At 39.3% G+C, this 20,977-nt stretch overlaps 1 protein-coding gene across 1 annotated transcript; it reads right to left on the bottom strand.

Moving 5' to 3' along the window:
* Positions 1-18,430: 18,430 nt before the first annotated feature.
* Positions 18,431-19,411, bottom strand: LOC133906347 (protein TWIN SISTER of FT-like). Its single transcript, XM_062348221.1, has 3 exons — positions 19,134-19,411; positions 18,964-19,004; positions 18,431-18,823 (listed from the first exon to the last, which is right to left on the bottom strand). The coding sequence occupies exons 1-3, from the start codon at positions 19,394-19,396 to the stop codon at positions 18,597-18,599; spliced, it is 531 nt and encodes a 176-aa protein (XP_062204205.1). The 5' UTR covers positions 19,397-19,411; the 3' UTR covers positions 18,431-18,596.
* Between the last annotated feature and the right edge of the window lie 1,566 nt (positions 19,412-20,977).

Here is a 20,977-nt window from a genome sequence, read left to right as displayed (position 1 = left end):
TATTTTGGTGGCTGCTGATTATTTTACTAAGTGACTCAAGTTGTTCCTCTAAGAACGTGACATATAAGGAGGTAATTAATTTTATATTAGAGTATATTGTTCATAGATTCGGCATTCGCATACTTCAACTACGGATCAAGGTACTTCAATAATGTTGTGAGGAATGGTGATGTCCTAAGATGAGGTGAATTAGGACACTTAGAAACCTAAAACAAATTGGCTCCAAAAACTTTATAAGATAAACCTATCTCATTTTCTATCTAAATATACTCTAGATTTATCTAGTGTGTCTACTCTACCACTCAAGAGGATTGCAACCTACTATAGCAAGGTAAATTGCAAATATGTAAATGCAAAAATATAAATAAGGTAGAGAGACAAACTCGACACAAGGGATTTTTATCCCGTGGTATCAATGGCATGAATACCACCCGTAGTCCATGTTGGAGCTCCACAAAGGATATGCTCCCGGTCACCAAGTCTCTTCCGGTCACGGCCCTTGAGCTACCAAGTCACCAAGATAAGGTCTTAAGCTCGATGAGCCACCAAGTCACCAAGGCAAAGTCTCACCACTAGCCTCTCTTCCTGTCATTTATCGCTGTGATCACTTCAGAGCTTGAGCCACCAAGGCAAGGGTCTCCATGTCCTCATACACGTCTTACCGTCGCTCCAAACCAAGTCGAAGGGTCAAGAAGCTTGAGCCACCAAGACCCAAGATGCCGGCAAATCAACAAGACTCCAAGGTGCCGACGTACCACTCGATACAAGTTAGGATCACTCCTTGATCCCTTCTTTAAGCTACAGCACCCATCTACAACTCACTCTAGGCCTATAAGAACTAAACACTCTCTAATCTTGTACTTAATTGCCTTGGGTGATCACTTTAAGCACTTTGGTGTCTTGGATGTCTTTTCAAGTGTATATGAGCTTCCTTTAGACTCCAGTAGTATGCCACACCTCAAATGACTGAGTAGAAGGGTATTTATAGCCTCAAACCCACCAACTAGCCGTTTTCCCAACAGCATAGAAAAGCGGTTAACACCGAATGATCGGGTGAGAATAGTAGTACAAACACCAGATCATCCGGTGAGTACAAACTCAGAAACTAGCCATTGAACTTCCACTCAAAGTCTCTGTGAACACTGGACACTCCGGTATGCCTTCAAATCCATCATCGGACCTTCCGGTGAGTTATCTTGAGCCATCTAAGCCTTTGCAGTCTCTCTACGTAAAATACTCCAATGCTTTCATCCAGTGTTCATTCTATTCACACCGGACCACCGGTGAGATAAACCTTCTCTTCTTTTCCCTGGAAATACCCAGTGCAACTATCTCTGTAATCACCAGACTATCTGGTGAGTTGATTTTCATTTTTCAGCACTTACAGTCGCCTCTGTAAGAAATGCTTCAGTGCTATGCTCCAGTGTGCACAAACCAAGCACCGGAGCTTCCGGTAGGTTGATCTTTAGTCTTCTGCACTCGCGTTCTTCTCTGCAAGAAATGCTCCGGTGCTACCCTGGGCAGATCACCGCGGACTATCCAGTGAGGTCCTCACCCTTCTCCCCTTTGTCAGAAATACTCTGGTGAGTTCAACACACAGAGCATTGGACTATCTGGTGAGGCTATCAGCCTCTGTGCACAATGCTCCGGTGAGTGCAAACTCCTCTGCACCGGACCTTCTGGTGAGGTCAAATCTCCTAGGACCTCTCCAATTCAATCAAACTTTATCCTAGCTATGGTGGCTTCTTGATGTATTGCATTCATGAGACCTACTAACATATATTATTGACAAACATATTAGTTCCAACGACTATGTTGTCATTAATCATCAAAATCACAATCATGGCCCAATAGGGTTATTTTCGCTGCAATCTCCTCTTTTTTGGTGATTGATGACAACATAACCAAAGCAAGTGGCAAATAATAAATAATATCAATCGTAAAGAGCACAAAACCTTACCACATTGCTTGGATGCATGTTCTTACCATTTAGTCCCTTTTTGTTGTGGCTCCCCCTTTCGCCATTGCCACTATCTCCCTTGATCGGTTCATGCAAGAGCTTCTCCCCCTTTCTCAACCTAGGTGCCTCATGTTGCTTGTTGTATCTTCATCTTCTCTCCCTTTGTCAACTTCGGCATTCCTAGACATCTTGTATCTTGCTTCTTGCTTTGGTCATCAAACTTCTCCTACTTTATCAACAACCTAAAAAAGGGCTACAAACATATATTGAACTCGAGGAAAAGAGTTAGAGCACATGGGAGAGAGCTTCATAAATCATGATCTAATAAAATGATATCAATTGAAAAGATATAACAATTGAAAGGATAGGAGATATTGATATCAATTGAAAAAGATAAACAAGGATCATAATTCATGAAACTCACATGATATAATTTAAATCTCCCTTTTTGTGTACATACATATAATGAGACCCACTTGGTAATACCACTTGTAGAAAAGTAGCAATATATGTATATCTAGACAACAAGTAGAGATAGGAAGTTTAAGTTATATCATGCATGGAGGTAACTTAAATGTAAAAAATGAATCGACAATGATACCAATTGAAACATTTAAGCATTGCATACCTCCGGTGACGTATTGATTTCTCTATGAGACTACAAAAGATACATCTAGCAACACAAATTAGTCTCAAAATCACAATCCATAGGATATACTCCCCCTAAATGTGTGCATACATGTTTTGAATACTTGCGAGATATATGCACTTTTTATTAATAACAATAGGGAAGGATACCCTATAGATTGGTTCATGGCACATAAAAGATACTAATTATGAAACTAATACCATGAAAAGAACCTACAACTAATAAACCATTTATATTGCTCATAAGAAAGAGAGAAACACAAGCAACCTATCATATGAAAATTAGGCATTGCAATAAATTCAAATATGCATATGCAATCCTAGATAAGGCAATGGTTCAAAATATGAACAAAAGTCTAGCTACCATTACCTTATTACCTTTGGATGAGGATTTGGGTATATGATGATCATGATCTTCATCAAAATGCCCAATCTTATACACTTAGTTTCTTTGCTTAAACCTGCACTTTATCTTGTGAGCGAAGTATCCAAATCCCATAGCCACCTCGGGCTTTAAGTCTTCTTTAGAACCCAAACTGACTGGGTCCCTTTATGTTGGTGATGACTTCCTTAGGCACCCAAATAGGTTGGTTCCACCCCTAATTCTTTCTCCCAACTATATGCGCAACCACCTTGCTATTGTTCTTCTTCTTGAGCTTGTAGTGGTTGCTCTTGGTGTTGGTTTGATAGTTGGGCTTGGTGTATATGTTGGAGGTTTTGTTGGAGAGGTTCATTGATTTCTTCTTTTTCTTGGTCTCTTTCTTGACTTGCTTGCATTGGAAGGACTTGTGGTCTTCTTGATGACATTTGAAGTATGTCACGGTGGATCCCTCCGAAAGCTTCTTCACCATGGTAGTATGGTTATCTTGAGTAGGTTGGATATGGTTCTTGCCCTTTAATCTTACCAAGTCCTTCAGTTTTTCCACTTCTTGCTTGAGCTCATCATTTTCTTGTACAATGAGTTCATTAGATGGTTCTACAAGAACATTCTTAGTATATATCTTATTGCAAAGGGGTGAGAATGGTATATCAATTAAATCATTGCAAGAAGTAGAAGCATCTACCTTAGGATTAAAATTAAATAGAGAGGATGGTTGCTCCAAAGGGGTCTTAGATTAAGATTCAATGCACTCAAATTTTGCCTTAAGCTTAGCATGCTCCTTTTTTGGCAAATTTAATGTGCTTAATAATTGTTCATAATTAGAAATAAAGGTAGCATGAATGTCATTGTGGGCATTGAATTTCTTAAGTTCCTTAGATTGTTTCTTAAGGGCCCTTTGTTACTCATTAATCAAATGAAGAAGTCATCATAGGAAGGAGAATCGTCATCAGATTCATCATCACTTACATCACTATCCATACCTTTTGCTATAAGGAATTTATGGGATAGCTTGCGTGTTGACTTGCGTTATGATAACCTTGAGGAAGAGCTTCTCTTGGAGGAGTGGGTCGTGAAGCTCTCATCACTTGAGCTTGAATCTTCATCTTCACTCACCTATCTTCTCATGCTTACAAATGCTTTGGCTCTTTTCCTTTCTTCCTCTTGCTCTTGGTCTTCTTCTATTTCTTGATGTGATCAATAGTACTGATGTACCACTCGGTGCAAGCTAGGATCACTTTTTGATCCCTTCTTCAAGCTGTAGCACCCAACTACAACTCACTCTAGGCTATAAGTACTAAACACTCTTTAGTCTTGTGCTTAATTTCCTTGGATGATTACTTTAAGTACTTTGGTGGCTTGGATGTCTTCTCAAGTGTATATGAGATTCCTCTAGACTCCAGCAGCATGCCACACCTCAAATGACAGAGTGGAGTGGTATTTATAGCCTCAAACCTGCCAACTAGCCATTTTCCCAACGGCTCAAAAAAGCTATTAACACCGGATGATTCGGTGAGAATACTAGTACTAACACTGGATTATCAGGTAACTCAGAAACTAGCCATTGGACTCCCACTCAAAGTCTCTCTGAACACCATGTTAGGAAACATGTAGGCTACGCTAGCCTAAAACAAAAATTTCTACCGCATTCACCCAGGAAACCATACTAGTAGGAAATCATAGATTGTTACCACTTGATGTACAGTGCAACGGAAGAAGAATTAGAGTAGACTGATCCAACATCATGCGCGTCAAACTCCTTGAACAGCTTCTTGATCGGAACCTTGACCAGTTCTCGACCAGCTCCTAATTTGGTATGTCATGACCTCAACCAATTCTGAGTGGTCGTGTCTTGCTATCCGACCAGATCCGAGTGGTCATGTTGTGCACTCCTACCAGACCTGAGTGGTCACGTTGTGCTTCACGACCAATCTCGAACACGTCACGATCAACTTGTCGAGAAGATTAGTGCCGCAATAGCGGCAGCGCCTCTACGGTATCCACACATACTGGGCAGAAACGCCGAGCGCCGATGTAGTAGCACCTCATGTGTGGCTAGGTCAAATCTCCTAGGACTTCTCCAATTCAATCAAACTTTATCCTGGCTGCAATGGCTTCTTGATATATTGCATCCAGGAGACCTACTAACATATATTCTTGACAAACATGTTAGTCCTAATGACTATATTATTATTAATCACCAAAATTACAATCATGACTTAATAGGGCCATTTTCACTACACATGTCACATCAGGTACGTGAATTTGTTGAGTCATTAAAGATTAAGCTTATCAATTCATCTCCATATTATTCTCAGGTCAATGGTCAGGCAGAGTCTAGTAATAAAATTTTGATTAAGCTCATTAAGAAGAAAATAGAAGAACATCCTAGAAGATAAAATAAAGTTCTATCGGAGGCTTTGTGGGCACACCATATATCTAGACATGGTGCCACTAAAGTAACGTCGTATGAACTTGTTTATGGTCAAGAAGTTGGTTTGCCTATTGAAGTAAATCTTAATGCTTTCAAATTGGCCGAGGAGAGTAACCTATCGGTTGTAGATTATTATAGTTTAATGATGAACATGATTGATGAAGTGACAAATGAAAGGTTGAAGGCTATGAGGGAGATTGAGAAGGATAAATTAAGAGTAGTCAAAGACTACAACAAGAAGGTAAGAGCAAAGTCATTTCAAATTGAAGATCTTATGTGAAAGACTATTTTGCTTGTAGGATCGAAGGACAACAAGTTTGGCAAATGGTCTTCGAGTTGGGAAGGTCCATATAAAGTTGTAAGTATCGTTCCTAGAAATTCTTATTTGCTAGAAAGGTGTCAAGGATAGAAATTGCCTAGAGCTATTTATGGGCGATACTTGAAGAAATTTTATTCTAGCGTGTGGCAAGATACTTAAAGGAATATGGCTGATGTATTGATTACCATCGTCTTAAGGAATATTCATGGCCGGTGTCTTAATCATCGCCCTAAGTAGGTAGGAAGGGAGATGATATGTTTTTTAGTGAGCAAGCTTCACCAAAAAATAGGGGGTCATGTGTTGATGACAAGATTTGATATTTATAGTGGTCATTGCAGCAATGACTGGCTTGATGGGTGACCAGCTATTAGTACATCCATCGAGAAACAGTGCTCCGACCACTATGAGTAGTGCTCCGATCACTAGGAACAGTGCCCCGACCACTATGAACAGTACTTGGCCAGATGGACAGTACCTCCGACCAGTGAGCAGTAACTTCATGACCACGACTAGTGAACTATGATCAGTGGTCACGACCAGTGAGGCGATCAGGGACCACGGTAGAAGAGCGGATTGAATTGTAGGTGACGGACAGAAGTTGAATTGTAGGTGACGGACATATTTTAGATAAACATGCAAAACAGTCGATTACAACTCAAAGCATAACAAATCTACCAATTAGGGTTTAGAGGAGGAGAGGAAAGGAGGAGGAAAGGGGGAGATGCGAACCTTCAAAGACCTAGCACCAATTCAAACTTCAAATCAACAAGATATTGGAGAATACTAGAGGAGCCGGTGAAAATTGCCAGCTACTGTGCGGGCGGCACTGTAGGTGACGGACATAACTTGAATTGTAGGTGACAGACAGATTTTAGATAAACATGCAAAACAGTCGATTACAACTCAAAGCATAACAAATCTACCAATTAGGGTTTAGGGAGGAGAGGAAAGGAGGAAGAAAGGGGGAGATGCGAACCTTCAAAGACCTAGCACCAATTCAAACTTCAAATCAACAAGATATTGGAGAATACTAGAGGAGCCGGTGAAAATCGCCAGCTACTGTGCGGGCGGCACTGTGCAGTAACTGTTCGCCCGCACAGTGGTTGACCAGCTCTTAACATAGAGTTAAGTAATATGTGACGGGTGATAAGGTTACCTATCACCTATTAAGAGTCATAAGTGATGGAAATTATAACCCGTCACTTATAATTGGTCCAGGGAGATCCGTTACCTTTGCCAATTTATAAGTGATGACCTATCACTTATTACTGTTGTAGAGTTACCCGTCACCTATGACAATTATTACCCGTCACTCATGTTATTGGTGACAGGTAATATTATGATCTGTTACCTATTATCTGGTATCAGTGACGGATCTATAAATGGACGTGATCCGAGGTGATATAAGTGACGAGTTGTGTAATAACCCGTCACTAAACTATGTCTCCTATATCCGTTTTTCATGTAATGTGAAACTATGTCTACTATATCCGTTTTTCACGTAGTGTGGCAGGCATCCCACGTACCATCTTTTTTTGAATTGTTGGCCATCCGAGATGTTTTGCTTGATGACAGTTGGAACTCAAACGTGTTTCCCAATGCGACGGCCAATGCTATGTATGCCATGTTCCAAAAGTATTAAGCAAACTCAAATTTGTTCTTCTTATAGCTGTTGTGTTGGATCCCTCTTTGAAAATTGACTTTCTTAGGTTTTAGTTTCATATTATTGGTGAAAATGTTCAAGAAAAGGTGAGGGATCTGCGAGCATATAAACAAGTATTATCTGGAGTATGAGAAAATCGTGAGGAGCAACACTCTGCCCACATTCATACAACGGTCACAACAGTCCGAACTGGATACTTACTTAGGGCATCTCCAGCAGCGCTACAGTACCCCGCAAAGTACTGTAGCACTAGAAATTGATCTTCCAGATCCCCTATCTGGTGCTACAGTACTATTTATAGAGGTTGATAGTAAATTCGGAAGAAGAAAAAGAGTAATAAAAGGTAAGCAATAGGGTAGCTGTTGGAGATGAAAAAAATAAGAGATACTATAATAATGATAAGGGATGCTGTAATAGTATTTTTGATGATGAAAATTTAAGGTAGCTACTGGAGATGACCTTAGAAGATCCTAGGGTTCTTCTGAAGGAAGATGAGAGTTTTAATGTTTTGGGATGGTGGGCAAAGAATTCAGGTGCATACCCACTCTTGTCTCCAATGGCTTGAGTTTTTCTAGCTATTTCTGTGAGCAAGGTGTCCTCAGAATCAACATTTAGTGCTATTGGAAGAATACTTGGAAAAGTTAGGACATCACTGTCTCCTGAGACTCTTGAAGCTCTAATCTCCAAACATTGGTTAATTGGATTTAGCGACAAGTATGAAGGTAAATTTATTATGACTGCAATATTTATCATCAGTTTAAACAAAAAAAAATTCTTATTCAATGTACAGGTCAGCCAATGGAAAGACATCGTATATTTGATCCTCAAGACTGAGATGATATAAGGTAATGCAGATTACTCTATTGCTATGCCATCTAACTAAGTACGAAATGTAGTGACAACTTAGTGGCATTGTGCCAAAAAAAAAAAGCAGCAGCAACTCATACATATTCAATCTTTCATTTTTTTTCTTTCCTGCTGCATGGTTTTCTGATTAGTGAGCTTTGCTGTAAATTCAGAGGCTTTCTTCGTTAAGATTAGCATGTATCGATTAGTTTAACTGCACTCTATCTGAAATGCTCATCGCTTGATTGTCAATTCCTATGCTCTCACAAACTTTTTTGATTGCCATTTCGTTGAAGTGGAATACCTACAATTGACTTGATGATCAAGTGATTGGAATAACAATACTCGATGCTATAACACTCGTTACCAGTTGTTGTTATTTTCCAGAAATAATTGTGGAAAACTACTATGGCATAGTCAGGTTGGATATGTATATCTTTTTGCATAATACATCAGGCTGTTCAGAATATTCTTTTTTTTTAAAGAACCGGCAGGAGAGCTGCATGATGTATTAATTAGAAAAAAGAGACTCATGGGCTGAGTACAGAGCTATGGCAAAATATAAGTGAATAGCTCACATAGCCCGCTTAGCTACTAGGGATCTTACAAAGCAAAGTGGCAGTTATTCTCGCAATATTAGTTGCCTGAAATGGCACGCTCCTGCAAACGCCTAGACTGACACTTCGTCTCTGATAATTTGAACTATCTGGGAAGGGCGCTGATCTTTGTGGTTGAGTATTCTCTTTTTTTCTTTAATCTAGGCCAGTATGCTTGATTCTGAATGTTCTCTGTTTAGATCATAATTTCTGAATTAAGTGGTAGTGATTTTTGGGCATTGACCAGCTGGAGATTGTTTTCATACGTATAAATGATTATTCGGTTTGAAAGTGACAGTTGTGCACTTGTGTTTGCTTGCTGTAAGCCTGTAACATGATGTTCCATTTTTTGATTAACCTGTTTGAAAGCAATATGATCAACTAAGCTGCTGGAGCTTCTCAAGCAGGCTAGCTACATTAGCGAGCTTACTGTTCTTGCTCTGCATGGCAAGCTTTGTTGGCTTTGTATCAGAAGGTTTCCAGGGTTCCTCTGATGTTCATACGTGTAGATGTTCTCTTTTTTTGGCAGTTGATTAATCTTTTTGAAAGTGGCAGCAGCTCAGAATGCTCTCTCTCTCTCTCTCTCTCTCTCTCTCTCTCTCGGAAGTGCACTTGTGTTTGCTTGCTATGAGCCTGTAATATGATGGGCCGATTTAGGCTAGTACAAGCAGCCCAAAGGGTTTAAGTGGGGCTGGCCCGAGGGCCGAAAGAGGTTTACGATAGGATTATGATCCTGTTGCTGAAGGGGTTGGGCTGGATTGGGTTTGCCAGCAGAATATAGGGTAGGACAGGATTGGATCCACTCACCAAACATATGGGCTGGGCCAGCATTAAGGGTGGGCCTTGACCCATTTTCAGGCCTAAATAAAAAATGTGTCTCCAGAGGATGGGCTGTCTTCTCGGGTAACTTGGCTGGAGTCTGGACACTGCGTACAGTAGCCCATGCAATTTTTCTTTAGAGGAGGGGACAGATAGGAGTTATAGGACGTCTGAACATGAGCATGATGGTTATCAGGATGGTAAGAGCTCCATTTGCTCATGTCTGCAAGGTGCAGACACGCGGAAATGCTTGGTCACATTTGGATGAAATTTGTTTCATCTACATTGCCCTTGATCTACAGCCTCCAATTAAGTTTCTACACACATTCTATATGTTTAAAAATATAGAAAAACATATATGTTTGTACAATCTTGAGGACGGAATTTAGCATTGCCTAGTGAAAATTTTTTGAGGGTTTTTCACCACATTCTCTCGTCTGCATGCTTCGACCCTAGCATCCATATGCTAGGGATTCAATGGAGTGGTAAGTAATCTTCTCAAGAATGCAGAGGCCATTAAGGGCTTGTTTGGAAGAGGGGATTCTCTAAGATATTTTAGGATTTAGATTAAGTTTGTACTAAGTCATAAGGTTTTGGATCCTAAGACCTCCCTTCCCAACATGGCCTAAATCTTAATAAGTCTACCCATGGAATGTTTCTTCCCATTTTTATAAAATTGCACAAATACCCCTCCCTCCTACTCCTGTGATCACCCATCACACATCGTGGAATATGTAGTTTCTCTTGTCACATCCAAAACAGTAAAGAGATAGAAGGTTATAATAAATGTCATTTTGCCCATTGGAGCGTCGTTTCTCCGGCCTTTGTGATTCCATTCTGAACTTGGGTAATTAATTTCTATATATAATGCTCTTCGTGGTGATGCTGATCTAGTTTTATTGTTTGAAGCAAGCTTGTGACAGCACACGGCATAAATAGGGGAGATTAGGTAGAATTAATGCCACTTAGACGTGAGCAAACCTTGGGCCGGCCCGGGCTTGAGACGGGCTGGCAAAAAGCACTAATTTGTTCTGGCTCCAAATCTGCATCCAGTCCTGCCCATGGGCCGCTATCAGGCCTGATTTTTCACTCCAGGCTCGGGCCAAGCCGTATACGTGTAAAATAAAAGCAACAATTATTTGGGCCTGTAATGGTGAGTTTTGGGCCTGGTCTCCTATGCCCAGTCCGGCCTAGTAAGCATCATCAGGCTTCTCTAGGCGGGCTTTTCCGGGCTGGGCTTAATTTGCTCAGGTTTATTGCAATATGTAGTATTTATATGGACTAATAAACTATATATTACTTTGATTGGGTAGTAGAGTACTGTAGTTTAATACAAAATGCAATTTTCTTCAAAACAATTTATATACTTATCTTGGGGACTGCTACGGATTCACAACCTTTAATTAAAATATATGCAGAACTTACCTTAATATAATCTCTGTAGAATCTAGGATATCGATTAGAGGGGGTGAATAGACGATTTTTAAAACTAATTACTAAGTGACCATGAAACTTGTGGAAACAAACTAAAGATCATTAGAGCAATATAAAAATAACTAGGAGCTATGTCAAAATTTACAATCTTAGAGTGACATACAACAATTTATATTCTAGAAAGATAAATTGCATAAAGCAAATTGCTAAAAGGATGACACAGGAAATTTATCCCGTGGTATCGGTGATTTACCGATCACCCCTAATCCACGTTAAGGTGAGTTCAAGCTTCTAACCGCTTCTCTATCAAGTATCTAATTCTCATATGAGAAAGGACTCATATCGAGCAACTTGATCTTAAGCCGAAATAGAACAAGAACTACTCAATACCCCGATTCTACTAGAGTATAACTTAGCATCTCCGGCAAGGTGCTCAAAGCCTCTCATAATCACCACCGTGGCTCCTTCCCAATCTTCTTTGAAGGGCTCAACAGCGCAACAACTCCAAGACATCTAGGAGGCAGCAACCTCTAAGAGTAACAAGTCGATGACGCTTGCTTGAAGGATCACTAGTGCCTCAATACTCAAACTCTTCAAAATATACACTAGATGCTCTCACACTCTCAAATATACAACCACTAAACCAAGAGAGAGAGGAGGAAGGCAAGAGCTCTAATGAGTTGTAGTGAAGTGCTAGACTCCTTTCTTGAACCAGTCAAGCTCTTATTTGTAGCCCACACTCAAGAATATGATCGTTGCTATTGATTTGACACCTCTGCGTACTAGGTAGTCAGACCACAGCTCAGATGACGATCAGACTGCCACAAATACAACAGCTACAAAACGCATGATGATGACTCTGACACACGTCTGGCAGTTAGACTGCGATCCCTCACGATCAGACTGCGAGCAAGGAACAGAGTGCCAAAACTCTCTGTTCCTAGGGCGATCAGACCGCAACCCCTCACGGTCAGACCGTGAGCTGGGAACATAGTGTCAAAACTCTCTATTCCCAGGGCGGTTAAACAGGCCATGCCAACGGTCAGATCGCCAGCTAGACCAGAGGGTCTGAACCCCTCTGTTCGTTTGGCAGTTAGACCGATACACTCTTCGATCAGACCAAAACTGAGTTCTACTAAGTATCGATCAAGTTTATACAGCGATCAGACCGGCCTCTCTGGTAGTCAGACCACCACAGCTCAGAAACATCCCAAAGACAATTTTTCCTTAGTTTCTCTCAAACTAAATTTTTCACTCTATATGAAATGCAAATTTGAGCAATTGTGGCATTATGGATATCTCAAGTAAACGTACGTCAATCCCTCTTAATAGTATGACATTTATCCTATCAATCCGGTCAATTTCTCTTCTCTAATCTCCTTTGACCGGCAAAAAAAAACACCCTACAATTATACATTTGTCTTGAGCTAGCTATTTTCATATTTTCCACTCATGCATCTTCTAGCTTCGCAACGTCTTTGCAACTAACTTTCTCATGACTCATTCAAACATGTTAGTCCACAAAAGATATATTATCACTAATTATCAAAACACGAATTAAGGATCTAGATACTCCACACTCCTCATGTAATATCAGTAGTCTGAATAAGTGATGTTTTTGGTTGTGCATGTACTATGGTAGATGATCTACAATTTGATCATAAATTACTTTTTATGGATTGATATTGAATACTTGAAATTGACATAACAAGTATATTTTTCCAAAAGTAGTTTAAGACAAGTATAATTTTACTATATATATATATATATATATACACACACATATGACTAGGACTAATATAATTTTACTATATTTATAAACATATGAAAAGAAGTTAGTGGTCAAAGTTAGGTTTTGTTTTCCCAAAGAGCCATTACTAAAAGCTACCGAGAATTCGGATGATTGAATATGGTGCAATTGGTGCTATTCATCTAAAATAAAAAAATTGGTGCTATTAACTGGAGATGGGAACAATCAAGAAGGAAGCCAAGACATAAAAGGAAAGGGTTGATTGCTACCGGGCAATCTTGTGCGTGGAAAGCTAAAACAACATCCCGTAATACAACTAGTAAAGTACTCAAAAGAAAATTAAGTGCTTGCATCCGGGTCACAGATGAATCGATCACTTTTGACACACTACTAGATATGACTTCCTATTGTCCAACTCTGGAACATAAGTTGTTAGATTCTTCATCCAATAATGTATGGGGGCCGGCCACGTATTTCCTCCATTTAGAAAGAATAAATGCTTTTTAACTTAGTCTTTAAAGTTTGATTTAATTAAAATTTTCTCACAAATATATTTATAGCTATAAAACCTATAAAATATAAAATCATTTTAAATTATGAAACTAGTTGTATAATTGTTATACATTATATATTTTTATAATTTAATTAGATATTAGTTAAAATACATAAAATTTATTTTTTTTAAAAAAATACATACTATTTCTGAACGCTAGGTATTTCAGCGAGCTGCATGCGTGGTCCATGCGAACCTGGCTAGATCAGCGAGATATATGGATTGGCGTCGATCGCAACATCGATGCCGCGCGAGTTGCCGCCGCCGCCGCCGCCGGAGCCCCGGTTCGCACCTCGTACGGTGCGAGATCGATTTGCCGCTTTATCAATGGACCCCACCGCCCTTTCGGCTGCACTACGCACATCAGATCTACTGATCTGATCCAATCTTTCTTGCCAGTCATCATGCGTGCTCATGCTGTACGTTGTCATCTTCTCGCAATCATCGGTCCATTGTGGATTTGCAGCCGGGTGAAACGTGCACCGTCGTGGCACCACACATCTCGCCGGGGCCCTATGCTGTAAAAGGCGTTTTGTCGGCAATGGCCGTACGTACGCCGGCACGTCCGTCAAGAGCGCGTACATAGGCCTTTTGACCGATTCTTTTTCACGGGTGTTCACATTTTGACTTTCACTGCTACAAATACGTCGGTTCAAATTCCTTTATTCCAATCAGATACCAAAAACTGCAGGTGAGTTATCCTAATTGGTGCATTATCTGAATCGGTTATTGTTCTCAATCAACTAGGATAATTTATTTTTTAGTCGGTATCATTTACAAACCGACTGAAATAATAGTGTTATTATTCTAGTCGGTTCTAGCCACAAACGATTAGAATAATATCTTATTCCAATCGGTTTTTCTTATAAACCATTAATAATAATATTTTTACTATTAATAATGTTGACAAAAATATTTTTAAATAATGTGATGAAAATGTTTTCACAACAAATAATTAGTATGCATATGGTTTGTAATACATGGAATTCCAATAAAAATCTAAAGTAGAAAGAATAGTCAAAAGGAACATTTATCTTACTATTAACACAAACTAAAGAGACCATTCTAATATTATCACAAGCACTATTTTGATGGAAATACTTTTTGCAATTAATAATTTTGATGTAAAATATTATGCCAATTAATACTTTTGATCATAATTATTTTTCACAATTAATATTTTGTTCATAACACTATAACCCCAATAAAGATAAACGAATGGTAAAAAGGACAATATTTATCCTTCTAGACACAAACTAAAGAGCTTATACTAATATTTTCACATAAATATTTTTAATTAAATAATGAGGATGTGTAACATCGATTGTCGTAAAGAGACTAGTGAAATGAAGAAAAAGAGAAACTAGTGTGGGTTTTAAATCTGTAGTGAAATATTTGATAGTTCATAATATATTCATATAAAGTTGGATGAAAAGAACATTTATATAAAAATTGTAGCTCTCAATAAAATCTATAATTTTCTAGTTGACAAACTTTTCACTTGAAGTCATTAAATACCCAAATAATCATCCTAAGATTTGGGTAAGAAGAGTAAAAAAAATAAATTACCCCATAGCTATCCGCTACTATCACGAACGACACGCGCACGTATTTTGGGTCGAAAAACACGTGATTTGTGACCTGTGACCGTGAGGGGTGGCCCAGGTGCAATATTTTTCGATTTTTTCAGTCAAAAAATATTGAATTAATATTTTTTGGTGAAATCATTATTCCAATTGGTTCTTAGCCATAAACCGATTGAAATAATGATTGTCCCAATCAGTTTTAGCTATGAACTAACTAGGTAAAATGATTTTTCCAGTCAGGTGGGAACCGACTAGGAAAAGCGTGGATTTTTATAGTCATTTTGTTTTACTCGGTTTGAAAATCGACTAGAATGGGGTTGTGAGAACCAACTGGAATAATGTTTTTTATAGTTGTATAATCCATGCTCTCATATAATAATCCGACTATGACATGAGATTCTATCGATTGTACATTGTCTTACGCAATCTGAGTGGGATTAAAACGGGGGTACGTAGCGGGCACTTCATTTTGTCGATATATGGAGTAGTGTGCCTCGGTCAACATCATCCATGTACAATTTACTTATGAACGGGGAGGATATAATTGTGTACAAAGTAAGCAGGAATACATGATCGATGATCTGGCCCTCGAACAACACTGAGGTATCTTTTCCCTCGCACAAGCCATGACCCCACCACCTGCATGTCCGAGGGCCATCACATGGGGAGGAGGGAGGTTGTGGGATGATATATAAAAAGTAAAATCCGTGGAGTACTATTTATGTGTAAGAGGTTCCACTTTGTCTCATCTCTTTAAGCAAGATTACTTAGATATGACAACCTAAGGACTCTGGAGCACCGAAACAAGTGGTGGCATAAGATATATACATTTCGTGCCTTAAGGTTCTACTTAGTAACCGTCTCATTATAACTCGTCTTCATGAGTGTTTGATAATGGTCTGTCATGGCACGATGCTTAATCGTTGTATGGGCAACTAAATCAGGTAATCATACACATTTTACACCTGAAACGTCCATAAGAATTTAGTCACTAGTACAAATTAACGTAAGCCTACAAATTAAAGTGGGCATTTATAATACCTCAAACGTCCATAATTAAGCAATAATGTCGGTCTCATGCTATGTCCATTATCCTACCGTCCAAAAGCTTGTTATTTCGTTATTTCTGCTGTGAATATCTACAGGTCAATCGTTTGCTTGGCAAGGTCGATGCGTCCTATTTTGTGTGCAACGATGTGGCTAGCTTCCTTTTATTAAGACCAACAGCCACTATAAAAAAGCTATTTTTTAATAGTCATGATATCTTTTTATAGACGGTTCATATAAAAACCCGTTTGAACAGTCTATGGTAGCCCCTACAATTTCCGATTACCTGTGGAAATAAATTATCACAGGCGGTTGCTTATATAAATCGCCTGTGAAAATGAGTTGATTTTCAGAGGCGGTTTTTATATGAACCGTCTGTGTAAAAATTCATTTTCATATGCGGTTCCTTATGTGAACCATATGTGGAAATGAGATGATTATCACTGGCGATTTATAAGTGAATTTGGATGGGGACAAACTTTATATGAAAATTGTAGTCTTGATGAGATCTAAAACTTTGTAGTTGAATTTTTTATTTGAAATCATTTAGGTGTATGAATAATCCGTAGAAGTTTTACTCATAAATTTCGATCACATATGCTACCATAAGTTCTATTAATACAAGTAAAATCAAGAACAAGTAGAAGAAAAAAAATACTATTAACTTCAACATCTCCAGGAAAATTAACAAGAAGAAGATCAAAGACCTTCACTATCCATAACAAGACTTAGCTTGTTAAGTACTAGTGATAATAATAGTATAAGTGTCATCAAGCATCAGCACGGTCATAAATATTTTTTATTTTTATTTTATTTTTATCTTATTTTTTCTCACATAAGTAGTACTTAGAATAGGAAATATTGTATATTTCTGCTCTAGTTTGATGTAAGGAATTACAACTATGGATACAAACATGCATTTTAAAAACAGTGTAGAAACTTTTGGGAGTGAGAACTCAATCTTTCAAGCTATTTTTTGCCTCAAAAATTTCACAAAACCTGACAAAGTGGGGGAGAAATAGGCATAACTTTTTTCTGTAGATATCTATAGAGAAAAAACGTCAAAATTGGAGTCTGTATGTAAAAGTTATGCATATTTTATCTAGTTTCTATCATATATACTTGATAGGTGAGCCGGTAAGGAGGTTCGCGCTCAAGCGGAGGGTCCCAAGTTCAATTCCTACTTGCAATGGCACGATAGCTTGGGTTTCTCACGTGAATTTTTTTCCTTTTTTTCGACCAAAAATTATCGATTCGGAGACCGACTACCACAAGCAAAAATAGCATGCCTTGTGACTTGCGATGGCGTAACAGCTTGGGTTCCTCGGATGATTTTTTTTTGGTTTTTCGGCCAAATATCATCGATGTAGGGACCAACTATCATAAACGGTTCGCTTAAGGAACCGACTGTAGTAATCAATTTTTACATACGGTTCCTTAAGTGAACCGTATGTAATAATTGATTTTCACAAGCAGTCAACTTAAGGAACCACCTGTAAAAATTTATTATCACTGACGGATCACCTATAAAAATCTATTATCATAGGCGATTTTTTAAGTGAACTTCTATGATAATAGACGGTTTTAAATACGGTCTCTTTTGCATCTGTGAAAATCGTCTATTTTTATAGACTTTCGACGGGTAGATTGATTAAACACCTATGCAAATAGGTTACGGTCCGTATTTAAAAATAATTTTTATAGTAGTGTGGTTAGATCTAAGGTAGGGCTCCGCACAGTAGATGGTGCTTTACTGCTACGCGCGTGCTGTTGCACTTGCGGCGCTGCGTGTGTTGGCATACGTACCACCATGAGGTAGATAAAAGCGCCGAAGTATGTCGTCAGTTCATGCATCGAAGATACATATAGACCGTGGGGGCCCTTCCAGCCTGCAGTTTGGAATTACTCCCTGATCTACAGGATACAATTATCGTGACGAATAGACCATAGGAATAGGATGAGCTTGAAGTGATCCTTGAATTTATGTTAGTATAATTTAATTATCTATAGGAAAAAGTTTGTTTTCATTGTTCAAGTACATATATTTCAATTTTTTATTATACCTTTTGTTTTGTCCATTTTATCCGTTGCATATAATGGAGCACTAAGTCTAAGAATATACTAATGAGAAATGACCCCACATACTTCTAGTAGTGAGATGCATGCCACGAACCTTGAACTTTTGACAACACTTGTCGATACTCGATAGAGAGGATGTGGAATATTGCAATAACCATGCACATGATTTCATGCATGATGCACAAACATTTTGAAACGATGACGTTTAATTTCAGGAAGATAGACAAATGTTGTCAAACGGAGGAATCAGAGTAAATTGGCAGCTTTTCGAGAACGTGAGTACTTATATTAGCAGCTTCAGTCATGCGCACCTCAGATAGAATTTCAGATATACATATGGAGCCTATACATATATATACACTCCATATGTTGTGCCCCTTAATTTGATTTCCTTTCCTTGAATGTTTGGCTAAGTTACACTGTCAAATTAATAACGTGGACTAATGATGGTTGCCTTGGCCTTGGATCACCGAACTGCTTGCTTCACCTGTACCTCCGGCCACCGCAGCCGCCCTCCCTCTGGCAGTTGAAGTAGGCGGCGGCGATCGGCGCGCCGAGACTGTAGCACGCGGCGAAGTCCCTTGTGTTGAAGTTGGCGCGCCAGCCCGGCGCGTAGATCGCCTGCCGCACCGCCTGCCGGAACACGATGAACACGAACCGGTGAATCCCTGCCGATGGCTGCGGGCTCTCGTACGCCACGACCTCATTTCCTAATCGATGCAAGGCATTTGTAAGACAGACATCGATCATAGGCTGACAACTTCGCCTTAGTACCTCGAGCGTCATGTTCTTTTTTTATGAACCGGTTGGCACATGAAACTCAAAATACAGTTTTATAAAGTTAACGTACCATGATTGGCATCAGCCCCTTCTGGTATGTCTGTTACCAACCTACATATGCAAGACATAAAAAACAAGCACTTAGCTGCTACCTGACATCTGGGCAGGATGCTGCGTGCAATGCATGGAACGAAAAACAAAAGAAGCTTAGCTAGAACTAACTCATCAGGGAGCACATACCAATGGAGGTACTCCCGTTTGGAAGGGTTGCTTGGGCTAGGCGCATCAGGGTCCACCATAACGAGTGTGTAGAGTGCCCTCCCGTCGCGGCCGCCGGTGATGTGCACCGTCGGCTCGTTGGCAACCTGCGACGGCCGCAGCTCCGACCCGCAGGTCATCTCACGACCCCCGTAGAGCACCCGGAGCAGTGCCGATGCGGCGAAGTAGTCCACGATGTCGCCGACAATGCTCCCGACCACCAACGGATCCCTCGACATGCTCATCGCCGGCCTTGTTGCAGAAAGACCAAGACACTAGCTAGCTAGCTGCGCTAAGCTCAAATGTGGCTTGCTCTGAGATCGAGCTGGGCGCGGCATGGTATGGAGCGTACGATTCTTGCCTATTTATAGGCCCTCCGGCAAAGAGTTCGAAACGGAATGTCCGCACTCTTACACATCGCAAACCAAAGATGTGCTAGCTGTGTTCCTTTGGCCAAATATTCCTCAGTCATCCAACAAGAATTTGAAAGATCCTGAACTAGATGAGACAATGAAATTAAGGATACATGCTAGATCACCTCAAGGTACCTAATAGGAAGAATTTCTCACTCTCATTACCACAGAAAGAGTTATCCCTGTTTCCTTTCACTATCTGTTCATAAGCTAAATTTTGAACCAGCAAATCTAATCGTGAACTCTTAAGAACTGATAGTGACAGTACTACAGAAAAGATCATCACGGTCAGTTCAAAAATATCATTACTACCGATTTTTAAACCGGCAGTGATTAAACGGCAGTGATAATCATGAATTATTACTGCCGGTTACAGAACTGACAGTGATTGTATATTTCACTACCGGTCCATTATATGAACTAGCAATGATAAGCAAACTATCACTGTCGGTTCATATAATGGACCGACAATGATAACCCAAGTATCACTGCCGGTTCATGTAATTAACTGACATTTATAGTTGGATTATCACTGTTGGCCTATTAGATGAACCGGTAGTGATAATCCCCACCCCCCGCCTAGTACAGCTGTTGTCAGCAAAAACATATTCAGAAAATAACACATGTACATACACAATTCATCATATATGTTTGTACCTCAACATATTTCATTAACAAATTAATATATACATACACGATTAACATGTCATTCACAAATGTTCTTGGTTGGTTGGGACATGTAGCTTAAACTCTCTAAATTCACAATGTTTCAGAAATCTCACAGTTCTTTTGAAATATTTATGCATGTGAAATAAATAAGTGGTTCAACCTCTCTTGCTACTAGACGTTGTCGAATTTGGCAAGTCCCGAGTGCTCATTGAAGGAAGCGTTTTATAAACCGACTCATAGAGCTCGTCTTTTGAACTTATCACTTCATAATTGATGAACCCGATAAGTTGTTCTTCCATGGCGTTAGGGTGATGCTGCAGAAGTTTACTTGTGTTCAACTTGATTACCTATCATTAGAAGAATTAAAGAAATCAATCCTACAAAACATATGTAGAAACTGAGAAGCTCACATCAATATGTATTTACATACCTCTGCATCATCTTGAAGCACCCTGGCACCGGTGAATGTGTGCATGAACTTACATACATAGAAGCCACATAAATTATTGTCCTATATCTGCCTACTACACTAAAAAAAGATAAGAAATATTAGAGGCATGCAACTAGTAATTTAGTAAGAATTTGAGACATGAATATTACATAGGTACCAAAAAGTTGGTTCGGACAGTGAAGATCTTCTGGCATGGACATAATCGAATATTGTCTTTATAGTATCGTGCGAATGCGCTGTGTATGATTATGAATAATATTAGTAGACTTAGATTCAATCAAATGGAAGATTAC

This window comes from Phragmites australis, chromosome 23 (genome assembly GCF_958298935.1).
Source record: "Phragmites australis chromosome 23, lpPhrAust1.1, whole genome shotgun sequence".
Lineage (NCBI taxonomy): Eukaryota > Viridiplantae > Streptophyta > Magnoliopsida > Poales > Poaceae > Phragmites > Phragmites australis.
The sequence above is the reverse complement of the archived record's forward strand: the minus strand, read 5'-3'. Positions and strand labels throughout refer to the sequence as shown.

Bases quoted from the DNA above. Each gene is read 5' to 3' on its own strand.
- LOC133906347 (XM_062348221.1), bottom strand. From the start codon at position 19,396: ATGAGCATGTCGAGGGATCCGTTGGTGGTCGGGAGCATTGTCGGCGAC. The intron at 19,005-19,133 runs GTATGTGCTCCC...TTGCATATGTAG, and splicing joins AAACGGGAGTACCTCCATTG to GTTGGTAACAGACATACCAG. The intron at 18,824-18,963 runs GTACGTTAACTT...TGCATCGATTAG, and splicing joins AGGGGCTGATGCCAATCATG to GAAATGAGGTCGTGGCGTAC.